This window comes from Rhinopithecus roxellana, chromosome 9 (genome assembly GCF_007565055.1).
Source record: "Rhinopithecus roxellana isolate Shanxi Qingling chromosome 9, ASM756505v1, whole genome shotgun sequence".
Lineage (NCBI taxonomy): Eukaryota > Metazoa > Chordata > Mammalia > Primates > Cercopithecidae > Rhinopithecus > Rhinopithecus roxellana.
Window position 1 is genome coordinate 109848317 of NC_044557.1, and position 17464 is coordinate 109865780.

At 51.5% G+C, this 17464-nt stretch overlaps 1 protein-coding gene across 1 annotated transcript in view; it reads right to left on the reverse strand.

Moving 5' to 3' along the window:
• PEBP4 (phosphatidylethanolamine binding protein 4) overlaps window positions 1-16244 on the reverse strand; it is a 213488-nt gene extending 197244 nt beyond the window's left edge. Inside the window, exons 1-3 of the mRNA XM_010365389.2 lie at window positions 16154-16244; window positions 15915-16051; window positions 8438-8564 (exon numbers count right to left, since the gene is read on the reverse strand). Of these exons, the coding sequence (XP_010363691.1) occupies window positions 8438-8564; window positions 15915-16045 (258 nt within the window). The 5' untranslated portion in view covers window positions 16046-16051; window positions 16154-16244. The remainder of the gene's footprint in view (window positions 1-8437; window positions 8565-15914; window positions 16052-16153) is intronic.
• Window positions 16245-17464: the final 1220 nt, after the last annotated feature.

Consider the following 17464-nt stretch of genomic DNA (forward strand, 5'->3'; position numbering starts at 1 on the left):
TCCCAACATACCGCTGTGAACAGATCCCAAACATGTGAAGAGCCCTACACAGACGCTTGTTCAATGCCTTTAAAACAAAACAAACAAAAAAAACCCAAAAAACTCAGGATGCAAATCCATTGAGTGCTCTTTTCAGGTCCCATGCGCCCCCTTGGTAGATCAGCCCACACAGTTTTTTCAAAGAAACAGTATTTGATCTGAGAAACATCTGGAACCTGTTTCCCCAGCACTTGACTGGGAGCTTTCAGTGGACGTCAGCTGCCCAGTCGCTGAGCGTGCACCCTGCCCGCCTGAGCTGCCGGCAGGATCCTTCAGACTGGGGGCGGCGGGTTGGGTGAGGGAGGGTGCTGTTTGATTAAAAGCTGCTGGGGGCAGGCTCAGGTCTGACAGGAAGTTCTAGAATGACAGAGAAAGCCACGAGGATAACAAGCCCTGGGAGTGAAGATCAAGACTGGGAATCCTGCTAATGGAGCTGCCCTGAGTAAGACGGTCGCCGGAGCACGTGGCCATTCTGTTACAGTTTCCCTCAACCATTAAGTGTGTAACAGACAAGTAATAACAACAACAATGAACATTCTCACTATTGCAAGATGCCCATCACAGGCAGGGCAGGGATGCGTTCTGTGTGTATCTCTCACTCCCGGAACAGTATCTAGCAGAGGGGCAGAGAGTGGAGCTCCATCCGGATCTCCTCCAGCGAATACATGAATGAATGAATGACATCCCCTGTCCACTGTAAACATTACAGGCCTGTTTTCAGGAATCAGGGGATTCCGGAGGCAAAATTACATAGGTGAAAGGGTAGCTGACTGCAGACCAGGGAATCTGCCATCCAGGGCTGGTTCTCCCACTTCCCAGTTTCGTCAAGCGTGACCTTGGGCAGCACCCCCGTCTGTCATCAAGGGGATAATCCCCCCTCTGTCCATCTCCCCATGTTGCTAGGAGGATCGGTCCTGTGAAGTCCTGCAGAGCAAGTGTCTTTACGACCTGAACATCTAACTGCAAAGGTTAGAAATGCTGACAATCCTCACTCCCCTTTCACCCAGTCCAGTTGTACCCAGAGGAGCCCCGGATGACCTGGCTGGGGACCTGGGCTAGAGTGGGACAGAGCCGAGTGATTTTAGCACTTTGACTACTTGCACTGAAGGAGCCAGGGACAAAGGAAAAAATGACCTGATGCGTCCTCGACTGGGTGCTGGGCGCCCTCCTCACCTGCCTTCCCAGACCTGGCTCCACCTGTTACCACCTGAGCCCTTCATTTACAACCTCAGCGGCCTCCTGTCCCCTGTGCCTCTGGGTCTCAAACACACAGGTCTCCTAGAACCTCGGGAAGTCCAACTCTTCTTCTGTGTCTTCTGCCCTTCAGACTACAAACCCATCTCTTTTTATGGTAGTGACAACCGATCCCATCCGTGAAACTCCAGTTAGGTGCTCGGCACCAGATACGGTGGAATCTCATGAATTCTTCCCTAAACCCTCACTTGATGTACTGGTGATCTCCCCAGGGTGGCCCCTTACCCTGTCCTGACTTTACCTTCTGCTCCCAGCCCACAGTCCTGGAACAATCCAGATCCAGTGGCTCTTCCCCAGCCTGGCCCCATGGCAGCCTCTTCCAGCAGTAGAGCCTGGTGACTCCCGCTCCCCATTCCTGCCTCTTCCCTTCACCTCTTCTACAACGCCCATGACATCAGCATTCCCCACGCTCTGCCCCAAAGTCCTTTCATGCTGCAATTTCATGACATTGCCTCTTCCCCCTGCAGTAGGGGCTCGGCTGGCTGAGCTCCAGCTCCCAGGGCAAGCATAGGGCAGCCCCCTCCAGCCCCTGCGGCCATGCCTGCACCCCTCCTGCCCACTATCCCCTTCCTCCTCCTCTTCCCTCAGAAGCATCTCCTGCACCTCCCACCCCTGACTTCCAGTCAGTGGCCAGGTCCCATAGGTTCCAAAGGAGGTGGACAACCTTTGAAATCTCCTCCTCTCTAACCCCCACCATCCATGCTGTTTATCACCTAGGAATGAGCATTGCCAGTCGACACCTCAACCCCTCCTTCTGCTACATTTTAACATTGCCCTTTTATTGGCTCCTTCCTGCCAGAGTTTACTTATTTATTTAGAGTTGGGGTCTTGCTCTGTTGCCCAGGCTGGAGTGCAGTGGCACAATCATAACTCCTTAGCTTACTGCAGCCTTGAACCCCTGGGTTCAAGTGATTTTCCCACCTTAGCCTCCCCAGTACCTAAGACTACAGGCCTGGCTACCTTTTTTTTTTTTTTTTTTTTTTTTTGAGACAGAGTCTTGCTCTGTCACCCAGGCTGGAGTACAGTGGCGCGATCTAGGCTCACTGCAACTTCTGCCTCCTGGGTTCAAGTGATTCTCCTGTCTCAGCCTCCCGAGTACCTGGGATTACAGGCATGCGCCACCACACCCAGCTAAGTTTTGTATTTTTAGCAGAAATGGGGTTTCACCATGTTGGCCGGGCTGGTCTTAAACCCCTGACTTCAAGTGATCTGCCCACCTCAGCCTCCTAAAGTGCTGGGATCACAGGCATCAGCCACCACGAGGCCTGGCTAACTTTTTCATTTTTTGTAGAGATGGGTTCTCTAACTCCTGACCTCAAGCAATCCTCCTGCCTTGGGCTCCCAAAGTGCTGAGATTAGAGACGTGAGTCACTGTACCCAGCCCCTACCAGCATTTAAATATTCCCAGGCATCTCTTCTCCCCTGGCAAAGCGGTGGGGTGAGTAGCCCATTCCACGGGATCCACTCCTCATTCACTCCTCGGTCCCCTCACGCGGGTAACCAGTGGCTTGCGGGGGTAAGGCAGTGTGTGCGTTTCCTGTGGGCTAACCCGACCTCTCTAGCTAGCTGCTGTTGAGCATGGCAGAGCCTCCCCTCAGGTAAGCCTGTCCTCCTCTCAGAGTCCACCCCTGCTGGAATGCTGAGGATGTAGACCCAGGCGCCCAGCCCTGCCTTCTCTTCTCGAGTCAGATTGTAGACCCGCCTATCAGGCGGCTACCTCTGGATGCTACAGCCTCCTCAGACTCCATGGGTCTCTGTGCAGAAGTCATGCCAATGGCGGCCATCCCTGTAAACCCAGTGTTTCTCTGCGTCCCCTTCTTGGTGAAGGCACCATTATTAGAGTTAACATATACCCCAGCTTGCCAGTGCCGTGCCCAATGACAGCCATTGTCCTGGCATAACTATTAACAGCACCCCCCTTCACTCTCAAAAGGGTCCTGTCTTAGATGAGAAATTATATACTCAATCTCACTGTTACCCACTTGCCTGCCCATCACAGAAACCTGAGGGTCATCTGGACTCTCCCCCTCCCCAATATCCCCACAGTCCCCAAGCTCTATGGGTTCCACGTCCTTAATATCTTTTAAACCCACCCCATGGTCCATGCCATCACCTAGGTTGCAGGGTGGGCATCTTGCCTTCAATCTTACCTTTCTTCCACCCACCTGCTGCCGAAGTGACCTTCCCAAATTGCAAATCTGATCACATTTACCAGCCTAAAAATCAAATGGCAACCCACCTCCCTGAGCCACCAGCCAAGCTTCAAGATAAACAATAAAGTCCACACCAAGGCCAGGAAGTTCTTGGCACCTCACTACGGATGTGCCCCTGCCCTGCCCGCCCCGACCCCCAACCCCACCACAAGCCTCATCCCTCACTCCACCATCCTGGCTCCCATCTGTCCCTTGCTGGGTCCTGGCTCACTGACACCCTGTGTCCCCATGCTTGCCTGCTGCTACCTTTCTGTCTCCCCATCTATACTGCAAGCTCCGTGATAGTGTCTGTCGTCTCTGAATCAATAGCACTAACATGGTGCCTGATGCACAGTGTGTGTTCAATATTTACGAAGTGAATCAGTTCACATCCTTAACACCAAATAGTCCACGGTGGCTGCAATCCCCTGAGCCAGTGGGCCTGCACTTGACCGTCTCCACGTGTAGGCACACGTGTGTCTACTGGAAATGCCTGCCTGTTGGCCTCTCTTTACTCAGACAAACGTCTCTGCTCCATCCATTAGGGTCTGTTCTTCTAGAATTGCTGTGGGTGTTGGGAGTCCTGTGTCCTTTCTCTGCTAATCATTTTGTGACTGCAGCAGCCTGCATTTTTCTGCTCTGTGTATACAGAGAAGGGTTGGTGGGGGCAGTGGACCTGTGAGTTCCGAGGTCTGTTGCAGAGAGGAGAGTTCCAGGCCTCTAGAAAATTTGTGTTGAAACTTGTGTCTCCACTATGGGCCAATGAAGGCGAGAAGGTGCTCCCTGGGAGACTGCGACTAGAGGCCCGGGCTGGCACGAAATGTGCTGGCCCAGGTGGGTAGGGCACTCAGGGCCACCTGCTTTGTGAGGAGAAGAAATAGGGCCTGCGCCAAGCCTGATTGGAAACTCAAGGGACAGCGGGACAGAACGAGGCAGCCTTTTGTTCCCTCCCTGTAATGCAATGCACATTCCCCACTTAAAGGCAATTTCTGCACTTCAAAAGGATTCCAGCTGGCGAAATTTAAGGTGGAGAATAAGCCCCCAGTCAAGAAGCTTCTCAGGGGCCTTTCAGTTTTCCTTGGCTTGAGAACGGGATGCATTTTTAAATGTTTGCCTCTTCATGTTTGTCAGAGCGCCAGGGGAGAAACGCTTCCTCTTACTTCCACACCTCTCTCGCTCAGTCATAGCTGGCACGGGAGCCAGCCACGTTTTCCTGTGCTACTTTGCCTTCTCATGAACCTGCCTGACTTCCTCTCTTTCTCTGCCTGCTTCCTCACCCACCCCCCAGCTCACACCTCACCCCTTGGGGGAGGAGAGAGTCCTGCCGCCCCGGGTCCACTAGGCTTAGCAGCTTTCCTCCAACAGATGCTGAAAGGGCCAACAGTTAGGCTGACACACCTCATAGCTGACACTCCAGGACATGCTCTCCCAAGCTGCCATTCATTCATTCATTCATTCATTCATGCATGCATGCATTCACCTGTTCACTCTCTCACCTAGTCATCCAGTCAGCCAGCATAGGATCTGAGGTGCTGGGGGGCCCGCGGGTGACTCAAAATCAACACACAGTCTTTCTCTCCTAGCTTACAAAGTGCTTGAAGCTTTGAGAGATAGGAATGAGCAACTACAGCACAAGACAGAGGAAAGTCAAAACCCAGTTTAGAGGGTAGGGACATTTTAAAAGCACAGAGAAAGAAGAGATCAGCCAGGGATGCAGGTGGAGCCCAGACGGAGGCAGTCAGGGAAGGCTTCCTAGAGGAGGAAGCCCTGTGACGGGAGCAGGGTCTAAAGATGCCAAGGATGGGGAAGTGGCCAGTGCTAGAATATGGAGGTGGGAAGCTCTCTGGTGGGCACAGAGGCACAGCTACACCCCTCTTTCCAGGGCTTTGGAGTTTGCTGGGAGGTGGGGGGGGGGGGTCCTGGGCATGTCCACTGGCAGTCACCACTTTGGTGGCATTGCTTCAGTCACCTTGGAAGCAGCGCACCATCCCCACATAGCAGTCACCAACTCGTGCCCTTCTCCATCGGGCCCAGAGGAAATACCTCCATGCTCTTCTCTGTCCTAAACACTCAGGCTCCCTGCACCCTTTTCTTGAGGGATCCAGATAGCACTTGCTCCTCCAGCCTTACCAGTCATGCCCTATCCCTTAAGCGAAGCTCCAACTACCACCTTCCCTAACAAGGACTATCCTTCCTGCCCACCCCCTTCCATTCTAACCCGGGGAAGCTTCCCTTTGGCCAGCCCACCCCTGCCTGTGCCAGCACCCCCTGGTGTCTCCCCTAGAACCCCTGCCAGTGGTCCACTGGCCACTGTGGAGTTGGGCAGACCTGGCTTTGACCCTGGCTCTGGAACCTTTCAGCTCTGTACTTGGCCAGATGACTCACTTCCATAGGACCTGCCCTGGCATTTCCTACCTAACATCCTTTCACCCTTATCTGATCAATCACACTTTGACTCGCATTCAGGGCAACCATCCTCCTCTGCTCTCAGTCCTCGTAGATTAAGGGGAGCTGTAGAGGGTCACTGCTAGGTTCAGGGATAGGCACGAGACCAAAGCGAGACCAATCCTGTGACTTTTGGTGGATGGAAATTCCTATTTTCACTGGGATTGACAAACTGGTCAAACACAAACCTAAGGCTGTTCGGGCCATCTTTGTCACCACAAGGAAAGAGTCTATTTACAAATAAAAATAGCACAGAAAAAAACAGTCAAGAGACAGATTCCTGGTGACACAAGCACCTGGATCCAGCCTTGCCTGAAGTTATCCCTGGAGTTTTCAGTTTTGTGAGCCAATAAGTTTCCCCCGCTCTTTTGGCTCACACCGATTTGAGATGACTTTTTGTCACATGCCACTAACAGTCTTGATGAAAGAAATACTTAACTTGGAGACTTAATAACAGAATTAAATGAAAGGCCAGAGTAGTGCCCAGGAATAAGGTGGCACTCAATGACCACTTTTGGCAACTCTCTCTGAATCTGTCTTCTCATAGGTCTGTTACATTTCCATAAACTATCGTTCCATAGTAGTAGAATACTATGTTTTTCTTCTTCCCACGGCTTCGATCAAATCTTCCTTTGTAAAATCTTTGCCCTCCCTGACTTTCTTGACCACAGCTCTGTGTCCCTCATAAATCTCTATGTTTCACATCCGTTTTCCCCCCACCCCACCCCTGGGCTGAGACAGGATAGGTTTAACAGTGCAAGACTTCAGGATGTGGCAGGGGTGATGTCGTCTTTGTGTTATGTGCTGATAACCCAGGGCGACAAAACCAAATCAAACCAAAGACTTTCCCAACAGGCTTCAAATTCCTGCTCTGAAGGACACCAGGTGCTCAGAAAAGTCTACACTGCCATCTAGTGGATGTCTGCAGCATCATCAGCACACAGAAGGGAGCCCTTTGGGAGAATCCCCTTGGGGTTGTCTCTGGCCTGTGAAAGCAGCTGACTGACCCTCACTATATAAGGGACAAACCCCAAGAGAAGTGAATGGATGGTGAAGCCGGGAGTCCTGTCCTGCGGAGTGGCATATACTCCTCTAAGAGACTGGGTTACTGCCCAGCCTCTGTGGCCCTGTACCTCCCATCCCAGGAGTTAGAATCAGCAGCCTTCCTTTCTCTGTTCCTCTTGGCTGTCCACAGGTATGCCCAGTCCAGGGGTTTCCAGGGAGGAGGGCTGATGTTGTATGCACATGTGTGTGCATGCAAATGTGTGTGTACATGTGTACACATGTACACGTGTGTGCTTTATTGCTCGTCTTCCCAAAGGAAAGGGTGTTTGTCATGTTGGCAAACAAGACAACCTATCAAAGCTTCATGCTAGCAGCCTCTTAACTTGTGAGCTATATCACAATCTATTTGCTCTCTGATAGTGAAAAATGCTTCAAGGAAGAGAAGAGTCTATCCCCTGCATTGGAGTAACCTGTGTGCTGCCGCCCTCCGGAGCGTATTGTTCTACTGGGCTTAGCTGACTGTGTGAGGCCTAACCAAGGCAGCACTGAGGGGAAGGTAAAACCCCTTATGGCCCCTCTCTGCCACCCTGCTCAGAAGGGACCAGAAGGTCAGCCTTGATGTGTGTACTTGGTCACATCCCAGCCATGACCCTTCCATCTCCACACATTTGTGACCCGAGTCCTGCCTAGATTGGCACCAGCACCTCCTCCTAAAACACAGCAGAAAAGAGGCCAGTCTCCACCATTGACACTCTGGGGGCTCAGTCTGGCCCAGGAGTCAAGAAATAAAGAAGCGGAGACCAGAAGGCCAGATCAGCTCCCCAAAACACACTCCACAGACCCATTTCTGTGACTCTTCTGTGACTCTTCCCCAGGCTTCCCAGACCCCACAAGGAAAGCTTCCAGAATAGTACTAATCACTGCCCACTAAAATAGTTATTTCCAATTCCTAAAATGCTTTGTTCTTCTTTTACACAACTTTAGGCAAAAGAAGAGCATGTCTCATGTTGCAACAACAAAGTGTCAGGATGCACTGACCTCTGCCTGTCCTGGTAAATACCAGCTTCTTTCCAGCCCAGAAGTCATCTGAAGACCCAGACACCCCGCATCTTGGGCGAGGACTCCTCCCATCCCATACCACCCCTTCTTCCACTTATCCTGCCAACTCCAAAGCACACACCAGCTGGTCTCCACCAGGCTTGGGGGCCCAGATCTCAGGGGCAGCCAAGGAGCTCCCAGAGCAGGGGAGCAGGAGGAGGCCTGGGCAAGTGGCCTCAATCATCACAAGTTTCCAATCTGCAGCCCTCCCACCGGCCCCCAGCCTTCTCCTCAAGTCCACTCTAAGGAAGGCACAACTTTATGTCAACAGCCACCTGCTGCCACCAGACCCAGCCCAGATGGCTCTGCACGCAGCTTCAAGTCACCCAGATGAGCAAGCCTGGAGGAACATTAAGACCCCCAACTCTCCCCTGCCCTGCTTTAACATAGCCCTGCTCACTCACTTCCACGGCCCCCGGGAACTTGACTATCGGCTCCCTCCAGGAGGTGATCTTCTGTCTGTAGTTGTTACAATCAGGAACAACCTTGCAGCCAATGTTCCCCAACTCTGGGTAGAAAACTTCAAGGCCCCTATGAAGAGAAGAAGGAGGTTGCCCTGTGTCAGGGTTTTAGGGGAGCCTGGGGTTCCCAAGGCTTCAGTCTAGCACTATTGGGAATGTAAAGTGAAATGGGATTAAATCCTAAACCTGCCACTAACTAGTTGTGTGGCCCAAGAGTTACTTGACCTCCTTGTGCCTCAGTTTCCTCATCTGTAAAACTGAGGACACTAATAATTCCTCCCTCATGGAGTCAGTGTGAGGAGTAAAGTGGCGGTCAATGGTCAGAAGAGAACCTGGTATGTTGTAAGTCATCAGAAAGTGTAATATTAATTATCATCAGTGTTTACTTCCCTAGAAGAATAGATATCCTCAGGCAAACTTAGTGTCTTTAAAGCAGGATTGAGTTTATAAAAACAGTACCTATAGATTGCTTTTTCAGGAACATTCATATTACAGAAAGGCTTAGCAAGTCCGCATACCTTCCTTCAAGGGCATAGACGTTCTCTCTCCCCTAAACAATCAAGAGCTCCCCATGCCTGAAATCCTGCCATTAGGTGAAGAATTGGCTTCTTCGGGTTAAGCATTGACCATAGCCTAGGTTCTCTTTCAAAATGCAAACATCTCTCAGGGGGTAAAACATTGGCTCACTAAGACTGTAAGTATGAATGAACTGGTTCATCTATTTGCTCCCTGAGAAGAAGGGCCCGAACAGCACCAGCGTTCTGAGAATGTGGCTTCCTGGAAGGGAAGAAAATATGATACAGAGCAAGGTGACAGTCTGCAGGGCAGGGCACACCGGGCCGGGCCACGACTGCACCAGGCTGGCCTTAAGTGCATCTTATATTTGAAACTCAGAAACGTAGGTAAGATTTTTCAAAGACATTTTTAAAAACTGCTTTTTCTTGCTCTTCTATTACATTTTATCTCCACGACCCAAGGCCTCTGTAGGGTTAATGTGGGTTAAGACATCACTGAGAAGGGGTGTGGGTATGGAGTGGGTGTTGCAGGTCCCCAGCCTTTCCTAACAGCCTTGCATGGCTAAGCTGCTCTACAGCCTGCCAGTAGCCACCCACAGCTGTCCACAGTGCCTTGCTGCAGGTGATGCCTCAGGGGACCCTGTGAGGATTTAATGTGGAGAACAGTTCTGGAGGGAGAGCTCCCTGAAGCTGGGGCCTGGGAGTGGGCCAAGAGCAGCTTCCTGGTGGGGAGCCCTGCATTCCCCCTCCCGCCTTCCACCTCCTACTCTTCCAGTGGCTCCTGAATTCCAGCCTTAGGCAAAAGGCCGCTGAGCCCCCAGCACCTGGCAGCTGCGGACCAGGACACTTCGGTGGGCCAGCACCCCCAATGCCAGAAGTCAGGTGCTCTGGTCTCAGAGGGTAGAAGCAGGACGAGTCAAGGTCTTGCTGAGCAAATTTGTGTCTTCTAACTCTTTGGACATTTACAGCAATTCTTCATGGATGGCAAGATTTTCACAGCTTTTGGGGAAGTTTTAGGGGACCAGTTTTATTTTCCTAGCATCATCTTAACGACCCTTTGGTTTGTTTCTGCTGCAACTCCTTGCTGCTGCAGCTAGCGAGATGCGAGGCAGAGAGGGGACCCTCCAAGGGCAGAGAGACAGACAGCAAGCAGCACAGCACGGGAAAACGAGAGGCACGGAGGAGGGAAACTGAGGGTGGAGGGACGCCCTCATGCCCACAACCCCTCACCCCTTTTTATCAGAGTGGAATTGTTGTAAATATCAAAAGAATCAAAGAAGCAAAATCAGCAAATCGTTATTTGGTGAGGGGAGTGCAGAGCCACAGAGAGTGCCCTGAAGGACAGGGCACGTGCCAGCGAACCAGGGATTGGGTCGTGTCCCTGCCCCTCTCTTCACACCCATAGGGCACTGCCAGGCCAGCGTTTGAAGATAGCATATTGCCCCACCTAGGATGACGGGAAAGGGGGCGTGTGCAGGCCTCTGCCCGGCTCAGCTGCTTTAGCAAAGGCTTGGAGAAGGACACAGAGAGAAATTTATTTGATCTGCAGATGGCACAGAGCTGGTGACCAACAATTCTGATTATCAAATCGAGTTACAAGATGATCTGGACAAACCTGAGGTGAGCTGAATCAAAAATTAAAGTTAGTGAGAAAATATACTTTAAAATTTGCATTCAAGGCCAGGCACGGTGGCTCATGCCTATAATCTCAGCTCTTTGAGAGGCTGGGGTGCGAGCATGGCTTGAGCCCAGGAATTTGAGATCAGCCAAGGTAGCATAGTGAGACCCTGTTTCCACCAAAAATTAAAAAAAAAAACCATGCAGGGTGGTGCATGCCTATAGTCCCTGTTACTTGGGAGGCCGAAGTGGAAGGATCACTTGAGTCCAGGAAGTAGAGGCTGCAGTGAGCCATGACTGCATCACTGCACTCCAGCCTGGGGACAAGGCAAGACTCTATCTCAAAAACAAACAACTTGCATTCAAGCCAGAAAACCTCACAGGTGCCACCTTCCTGTGTGCCCTTGCTGCTTGTGGTTTACCTGACATGGAATTCATTCTAATTTCCATCCAGAGTTTGGGGATCTCCTGATCTCCATGACAAGACTTGGAGGCACCCTGGGGAGTGGAGTGAAAAGATCAGGGGCCCTGGCCCGAGCTTTGCCATGAACTAATGCTACATAAGGGAAAGGGGACGAAGGGCATGACTTTTACTGGGCCACCCCAATAGATCAGGGACATCACATATGTAGGATTTAATTTCATACAACCATATCTTGAGGCACCTCTTAACACTATTCCCATCTCCAGATGAGTAACTGAGAAACTGCAGGACGATACCTATTTGCAGCTGCTACGTGTTGGAGTGATCTGTTGTGTACAACAGAGAACGAGTCCAGTAGGCTTGGCTGCACTTTCTTCCCTGCACCACACATTTTCCCTAGTGAGCTGTTTCATTCCTCCAGGCTTCAGTTTGAGCTAGGTGGTCATGTGAGTCTCTGTCATGGCAAGAATTAGATCACAAGGGCTGGTCGTGGTGGCTCAAGCCTGTAATCCCAGCACTTTGGGAAGCTGAGGTGAGATGATCACTTAAGCCCAGGAGTTAGAGACCAGTGTGGGCAATGTAGTGAGATCCTGTCTCTATAAAACATAGAAAAAATTAGCCAAGTGTGGTGGTACGCATCTGCAGTCCCAGCTATATGGGAGGCTGAGGTGGGAGGATTGCTTGAGTCTGGGAGGTCAAGATTGCAGTGAGCCATGATCCTGCTAAGGATCAGCCATGATCCTGATTCCAGCCTGGGTGACAGAGGGTGACAGAGTGAGACCCTGTCTCTAAAAACATGGCTTCTCAGCTGTGCCTGTATGAAGGGCTTAGAATTTCAGCTGCCCCTCAGTGAGTGCTATTGCCTGAGTGTTGGTGTCTCCTCAAAATTTATATGCTGGAATTTAATCCTCAATGTGATGATATTAACAAGCAGGACCCTTATAAAATGTACTCTCATAAAAGAGGCTGAAGGGAGCTACCCTTCCCTTCCACCAGGTGAAGTCGCAGCAAGAAGGCACCGTCTTTGAAGCAGAGAGCAAGCTCGCACCACGCACTGAATCCAGTAGCACCTTGATTTTGGCGCTTCTCAGCCTCCAGAGTTGTGAGTAATATATTCCCGCTGTTTAGAAATGACCTAGTCTAAGGTATTTTGTTACAGTAGCTGAACAGACGAAGACAGTGAGGATGACAAAAAGACACATGGGATATGAGGCTGCCTTGAAGAGGGGGCTCACTATGAAAGTGTGGGTCACCCCACTTGAAAAACAGCAAGCTAGTTTTTAAACTGTTTTGTAGAGATGGAGTCTCTCTTTGTTGCCCAGGCTGGTCTCAAACTCCTAGGCTCAAGTGATCCTCCACCTTGGCCTCCCAAAGTGCTGGGATTACACACGTGAGCCACTGTATCCAGCAGTGCATGCCTGTAATCCCAGCATTTTGGGAGGCTGAGGTGGCAGGATTGCTTGAGCCCAGGAGTTTGAGACCAGCCTGGATAACATAGGGAGACTCTCAACTCTATGAAAAATAAGAAACTTAGCCAGGCGTGGTGGCATGCACCTGTAGTCCCAGCTACTCAGGACATTGAGGCAGGAGGATTGGTCGAGCCCAGGTGTTCAAGGCTGCAGTGAGCTATGATCAGGCCACTGCACTCCAGCCTAAGTGACAGAGCAAGACTCTGTCTCTGAAAGAAATGTATTTAAAGAGAAGAGTAACCAAGGGCCCTGAGAGAGACTGAAGGACTGGGGATGACTGCCCAGGTTGGGGGGAGCTGGGGATGAAGGGGCAGGGCATGGCATCTGTCACCATGCACATGAATGACCACAAAGAAGATGAGAAACTAGACTAGTTTGTGCACCTCCTGGATCTGCACTGGAAAAGGTGGGTTGATGTTCAAGAAGAGCAACAGGGCCTTGGGATAAGAATACATTTTCTGAAGAACGGAGCTTTTCAACACCAAAAAGCAGGACGCTTTGAGCAGCAGCTCCCATCCTCAGGGGAGCTCGCAGGGCTGACTGGATGGCAGCAGCAGGAGGGGTGTGTTGAGTGGATTCACCTCCCAGCTGCAGGGCTGGAGGATCACAATTCTTTCAATTCTGCAACTGAGCCCAGGGTGGTTTTGCTGGTCTAGTCTAGGGTATCTCAGAAGCAGGGAAGGTCTGATTCCCGAGAAGCTTTTCTCTTAACAACGTCTCACTGCTTGTCACAGTACATAAAATTCCTCCCTTACAGATGAATACTTTTAGGCATTGAGTCCAATCTTTAAGAGTTCCCTGGTAGACTCTAAATGCCCAAGAGAGGAGTGCCTTCTCTGGGGGATCTCTTGCCAAGGTCAGAGCCTGAGCTGAGTGGGGATCTTGAGGAGGGCGTCAGTGCAGGAGGTCCTGCTGTCTCCTCAGGGGTCCTATCTGTCCTTGACATATTTTCATTTCATCATCATTCATGATGATCTCTTCCAAACAAAAATCTTCTGTGGCAATAAAGACAACTCTCCTCTTTTGCGATGATGGCTTGAAATCAAAAGACATCTTCCTGGCATGCAACCTTAGGGTCATAAATCTGTTTCTCAAACTGGGGACGTGCTGGCATATTCCGGGAGTCCTGAGAATGGCTCCCCTTGACTCAAGTCTGGGAGCCCTGGACCCGGGGTGAAGGGCGTCAGTAGAAGCAGATAGGGAAAGAGCATGAGTGTGGAGTCAGACAAGGGCACTAGATCTTGGCTCTGCTACTTTTAAGCTATGTAAACACCGTGGGCAGATTTCTTAATCTCTGGGGACTCTTCATCTGCAAAATGGGGGTGCTAACATAGACTCTGTAGGTTCATCACTGACAGTGAGAGAAGTCAAGGAGTCCAAACACCAGCAGAGCACCTGGGACACAGCAGGTGCCCTGGGACTTCCCACGTGTGCCCCCATGCATGGGTCACCAGGGCACCAAGACGTGATCTTGGCAGGGCAGAGCCTAGGGCAACCAGAGCCTCAGGCTGGTCACCTCCAGCAACCCTACAGACATCCTAATTTCCCACAGTGTGGGAAACACCAGGAACCGCTGAGGTCCTCCTTAAGGGGCCGTTATCACAGCCCAGGCCTGCTGTACCCTGGCTCAGCTGACCTCTCCTGCTTATGAGGGCGTTGACCTTGCACTGCTCAGAGTGAGAAGCCTGCCAGCCCCTCGACTCACTCAGCAGAGCACCTAGAAAACTGGATCCCACTTGTGAGAGGCAACCATGTTTCTCTTCCTCCTTCCACATGAAAACTTCACCGAGAACTGTTTGTTTTTTGAGACAGAGTCTTGATCTGTTGCCCAGGCTACAGTGCAGTGGCACAATCTTGACTCACTGCTACCTCCGCCTCCCAGGTTCAAGGGATTCTTCTACCTCAGCCTCCTGGGTAGCTGGGATTACAGGCATGCACCACTATGCCCGGCTAATTTTTTTATTTTTAGTACAGACTGGGTTTCACTGTGTCGGTCATGCTGGTCTCAAACTCCTGACCTCGTGATCTGCCTGCCTCAGCCTCTCAAAGTGCTGGGATTACAGGCGTGAGCCACCGTGCCCAGTCTACACCCAGAACTGTTTAACAAGATTTTTCAAAATGTACTGACATGAGCAAAGTTTGTTACTTTTTTTTTTTTTTTTTTTTTTTTTTTTGAGACAGAGTCTGGCTCTGTTGCCCAGGCTGGAATGCAGTGGTGCAATCATGGCTCAGAACAGCCTTGACCTCCTGGGTTTAAGCGATCCTCCCACCTCAACCTCTTGAGTAGCTGGGACTACAGGTGTGCATCACCATGCTTGGCTAGTTTTTAAACTGTTTTGTAGAGACAGAGTCTCTCTATGTTGCCTAGGCTAGTCTCAAACTCCTAGGCTCAAGTGATCCTCCACCTTGGCTTCCCAAAGTGCTGGGATTACACACGTGAGCCACTGAATCCAACCAAAATGTTACTTTTTAAGAAGGCTTCAACTACATAACTTTAAGAGAAGACATGTATGTATGGTTCTAAAAGTAATGTTTGTCAAAAATGTTTTAAATAAAAAAAAAGAAAAACAAACATATTTTCATGAACAGTAATGTTTGTGCAAATTCAAAGGTACAGAAGAGTGTAGGTCATCAAAGTTCTTTTTCCTCCTGCACCATTTCTCATACATGGGCTCAGCGGGGTGTCTCCCTCCTCAGTCACTAAACTGGCAGGGAGGTTTGGCATCAATTTGGCCTGGGGAGTCCTCAGGATGACCCACAAGTCCAGATAAATGAAGGCTTGCTTTCCAACCAGCAGAGTCGATGAGGAGAGAGCCGAACGCCAGGCTTTCCAGCTTACCCAAAGTAGAAGCAGCTTGTGCCCTTGGAAGGGAAGAAGCCAGCCTCATCACCCAACTCCACCCAGTGCCATGATCCCTAAAGGGCCCCTACACAAACACTCCTGGGTCCCATCATTGAAAAACACCTCTCACACAGGAAGGGTCTAATCACACACCTTTTTTCATTAAAACGCCTCTTGGTCGGGGTTCTGGGGAGAGGGGCATTCAGGCTATAGGGAGGGACGGTCTCTCTCTGGGTCTCTCTCTGAGGGTCTCAGCCTCCTGCCCCTGCCAAGACCCCCCAGGTTTGGAGGGCCCAAGCAGAGCCGACCATACACACAGCCCTCCTGGTCCCGGGAGAGGTGCATTCTGGAAGGCAGGAAGGAGCCTGTTTCTAAGTCCCTTTCTCAGCGCCATCCTCCATCAAGGTGGTCTCCAGACCTGACATGTGTTCTATCTTCCCCCATAAAATCAGGCTCAGGAGATGGTGCTCCTTGGTTCTGGAAATACCCCTCCCTGCAATCTACCTGCCTGGCAGCCTCTGTGCCTCCCGCCTCCAAGCCTGCCCTGACTTACTGGCACACAAGGGCGTCCTCGTCCAAGAGGGCTTCTTGGGCACACGGGTTGTTCTCGTCCTCGTCTCCAGTGATCACCATCACGAGACCCAGTAACAGGGCTGCTGTGACCAGCCTCATTGTCCAACCCATGGGCACCTGGAACAGAAGGAGCTTTAGAGCAGCTGGATCCCCTGCAGGGGATTTCCTGCCAACTACCTGTGCCCCCCACCCCAGGGGCCCACTTGGCAGGACAGAGACCTCTGGTTAAGCACAGGGAGAAAGGCAGGCAGCTTCCAGGGCTCCGCAGCTGATCCAGTCCACCACCCGGACACAAGTACTTTGGGAGGACCTGGGCCTCCTCCAAGTTGGACTCAATGTACATTCCTGGCAGAGGCCCCTCCCCCTGGCAGGACACAGCTTTGTTGTCACTCTTGTCCTGGCTGCCAGGGCAGACAGCAGGCTGCGAAGTAGAAGTGCTTATATAAGCTTCTCAGTGCAGCTCCTCATCCAGTCCCTGCTCTTGGCCTGGGGATGGTCAGCTGGCCAAAGGCCAGCCTGCCCCTTGGCTGTAAGGCAAGCCCGGGGAATCGGTTAACCCAAGGTTCAGGGCTAGGAGTTGGGCTGTGCCCCTCAGACCGGCTCTGCCTCTCCTAGCCCCCATTCCTCCACCTGTCCCCACAGCCTGTGAGCTTCCCCAAGGTGGAGGTGGTTGGACACAGTAACCCTGTGTAGGAGGGACTGCTGCAGTGGGTGGGGGCAGGCGCACCCCAGCCCGAGGCCAGCTCCGAAGGGCCAGCTGAGGACAGAAGGGTGCGTCTGGCTGCACCTTGCAGCTGTGCTGAACTCAGCACTCTCCCAAAATAATCGTCTCTGGAGAAGGAGGTCTGGGGAGCTGCTTGGGGCTCAGAAAGGGGTGGCCTGCCCCAGCGCTGCACCGGGAAGAAGGGGAGCTGGGGACTGTCGCCTGCATTCCCTTAAGGAACAGTCCTGCCACCAGGTGCACGTGGGACTCTGGTTAGAGCCTGAGTGGGCAAGGAGAAGAACAAAGGTGGCTTGCCACAGCCCTTCCAATAGCTCTGCTCTCTGCTGTTTCTCAGAGGCGGGGGTGGGAGAGACATGCCAGCAACTCAGGACTCCTGGCTTCTGCTCTGAGCTCTCTCTGGATGCTGGGGAGGCCACTGCATCTCCCTAGAACGCACCACTTTTCCTTTTCACAAACAAGTAAAATAATTCCTGTCACCGTGGTGTCTTGCTAAGGAATATGAGATCATCGCTGTAAAGTACACGCAGCTAGATCTTTAGAGAAACTACTTTCAGCATAGTCTGCTTTCTGGCTTAATTCCTGCCTCCAGGATCCCAACCTGTAGCAAAAAGCCCCCCTTTGGGGCTACATATTAAACACATTTCTCTATCATTAGGCTCCCTGAAATACAACCAGGACTCCCCTTGCCCCCAACCAGAAAACGTATTCCCAAGATCTCCCCTACTGGACAGAGTCTAATAGTAGCCTCCTTACAAGATCATTGTGAGAATGAAATCAACGAGGTTAAGCCCTCAGTAAGGTGCCTG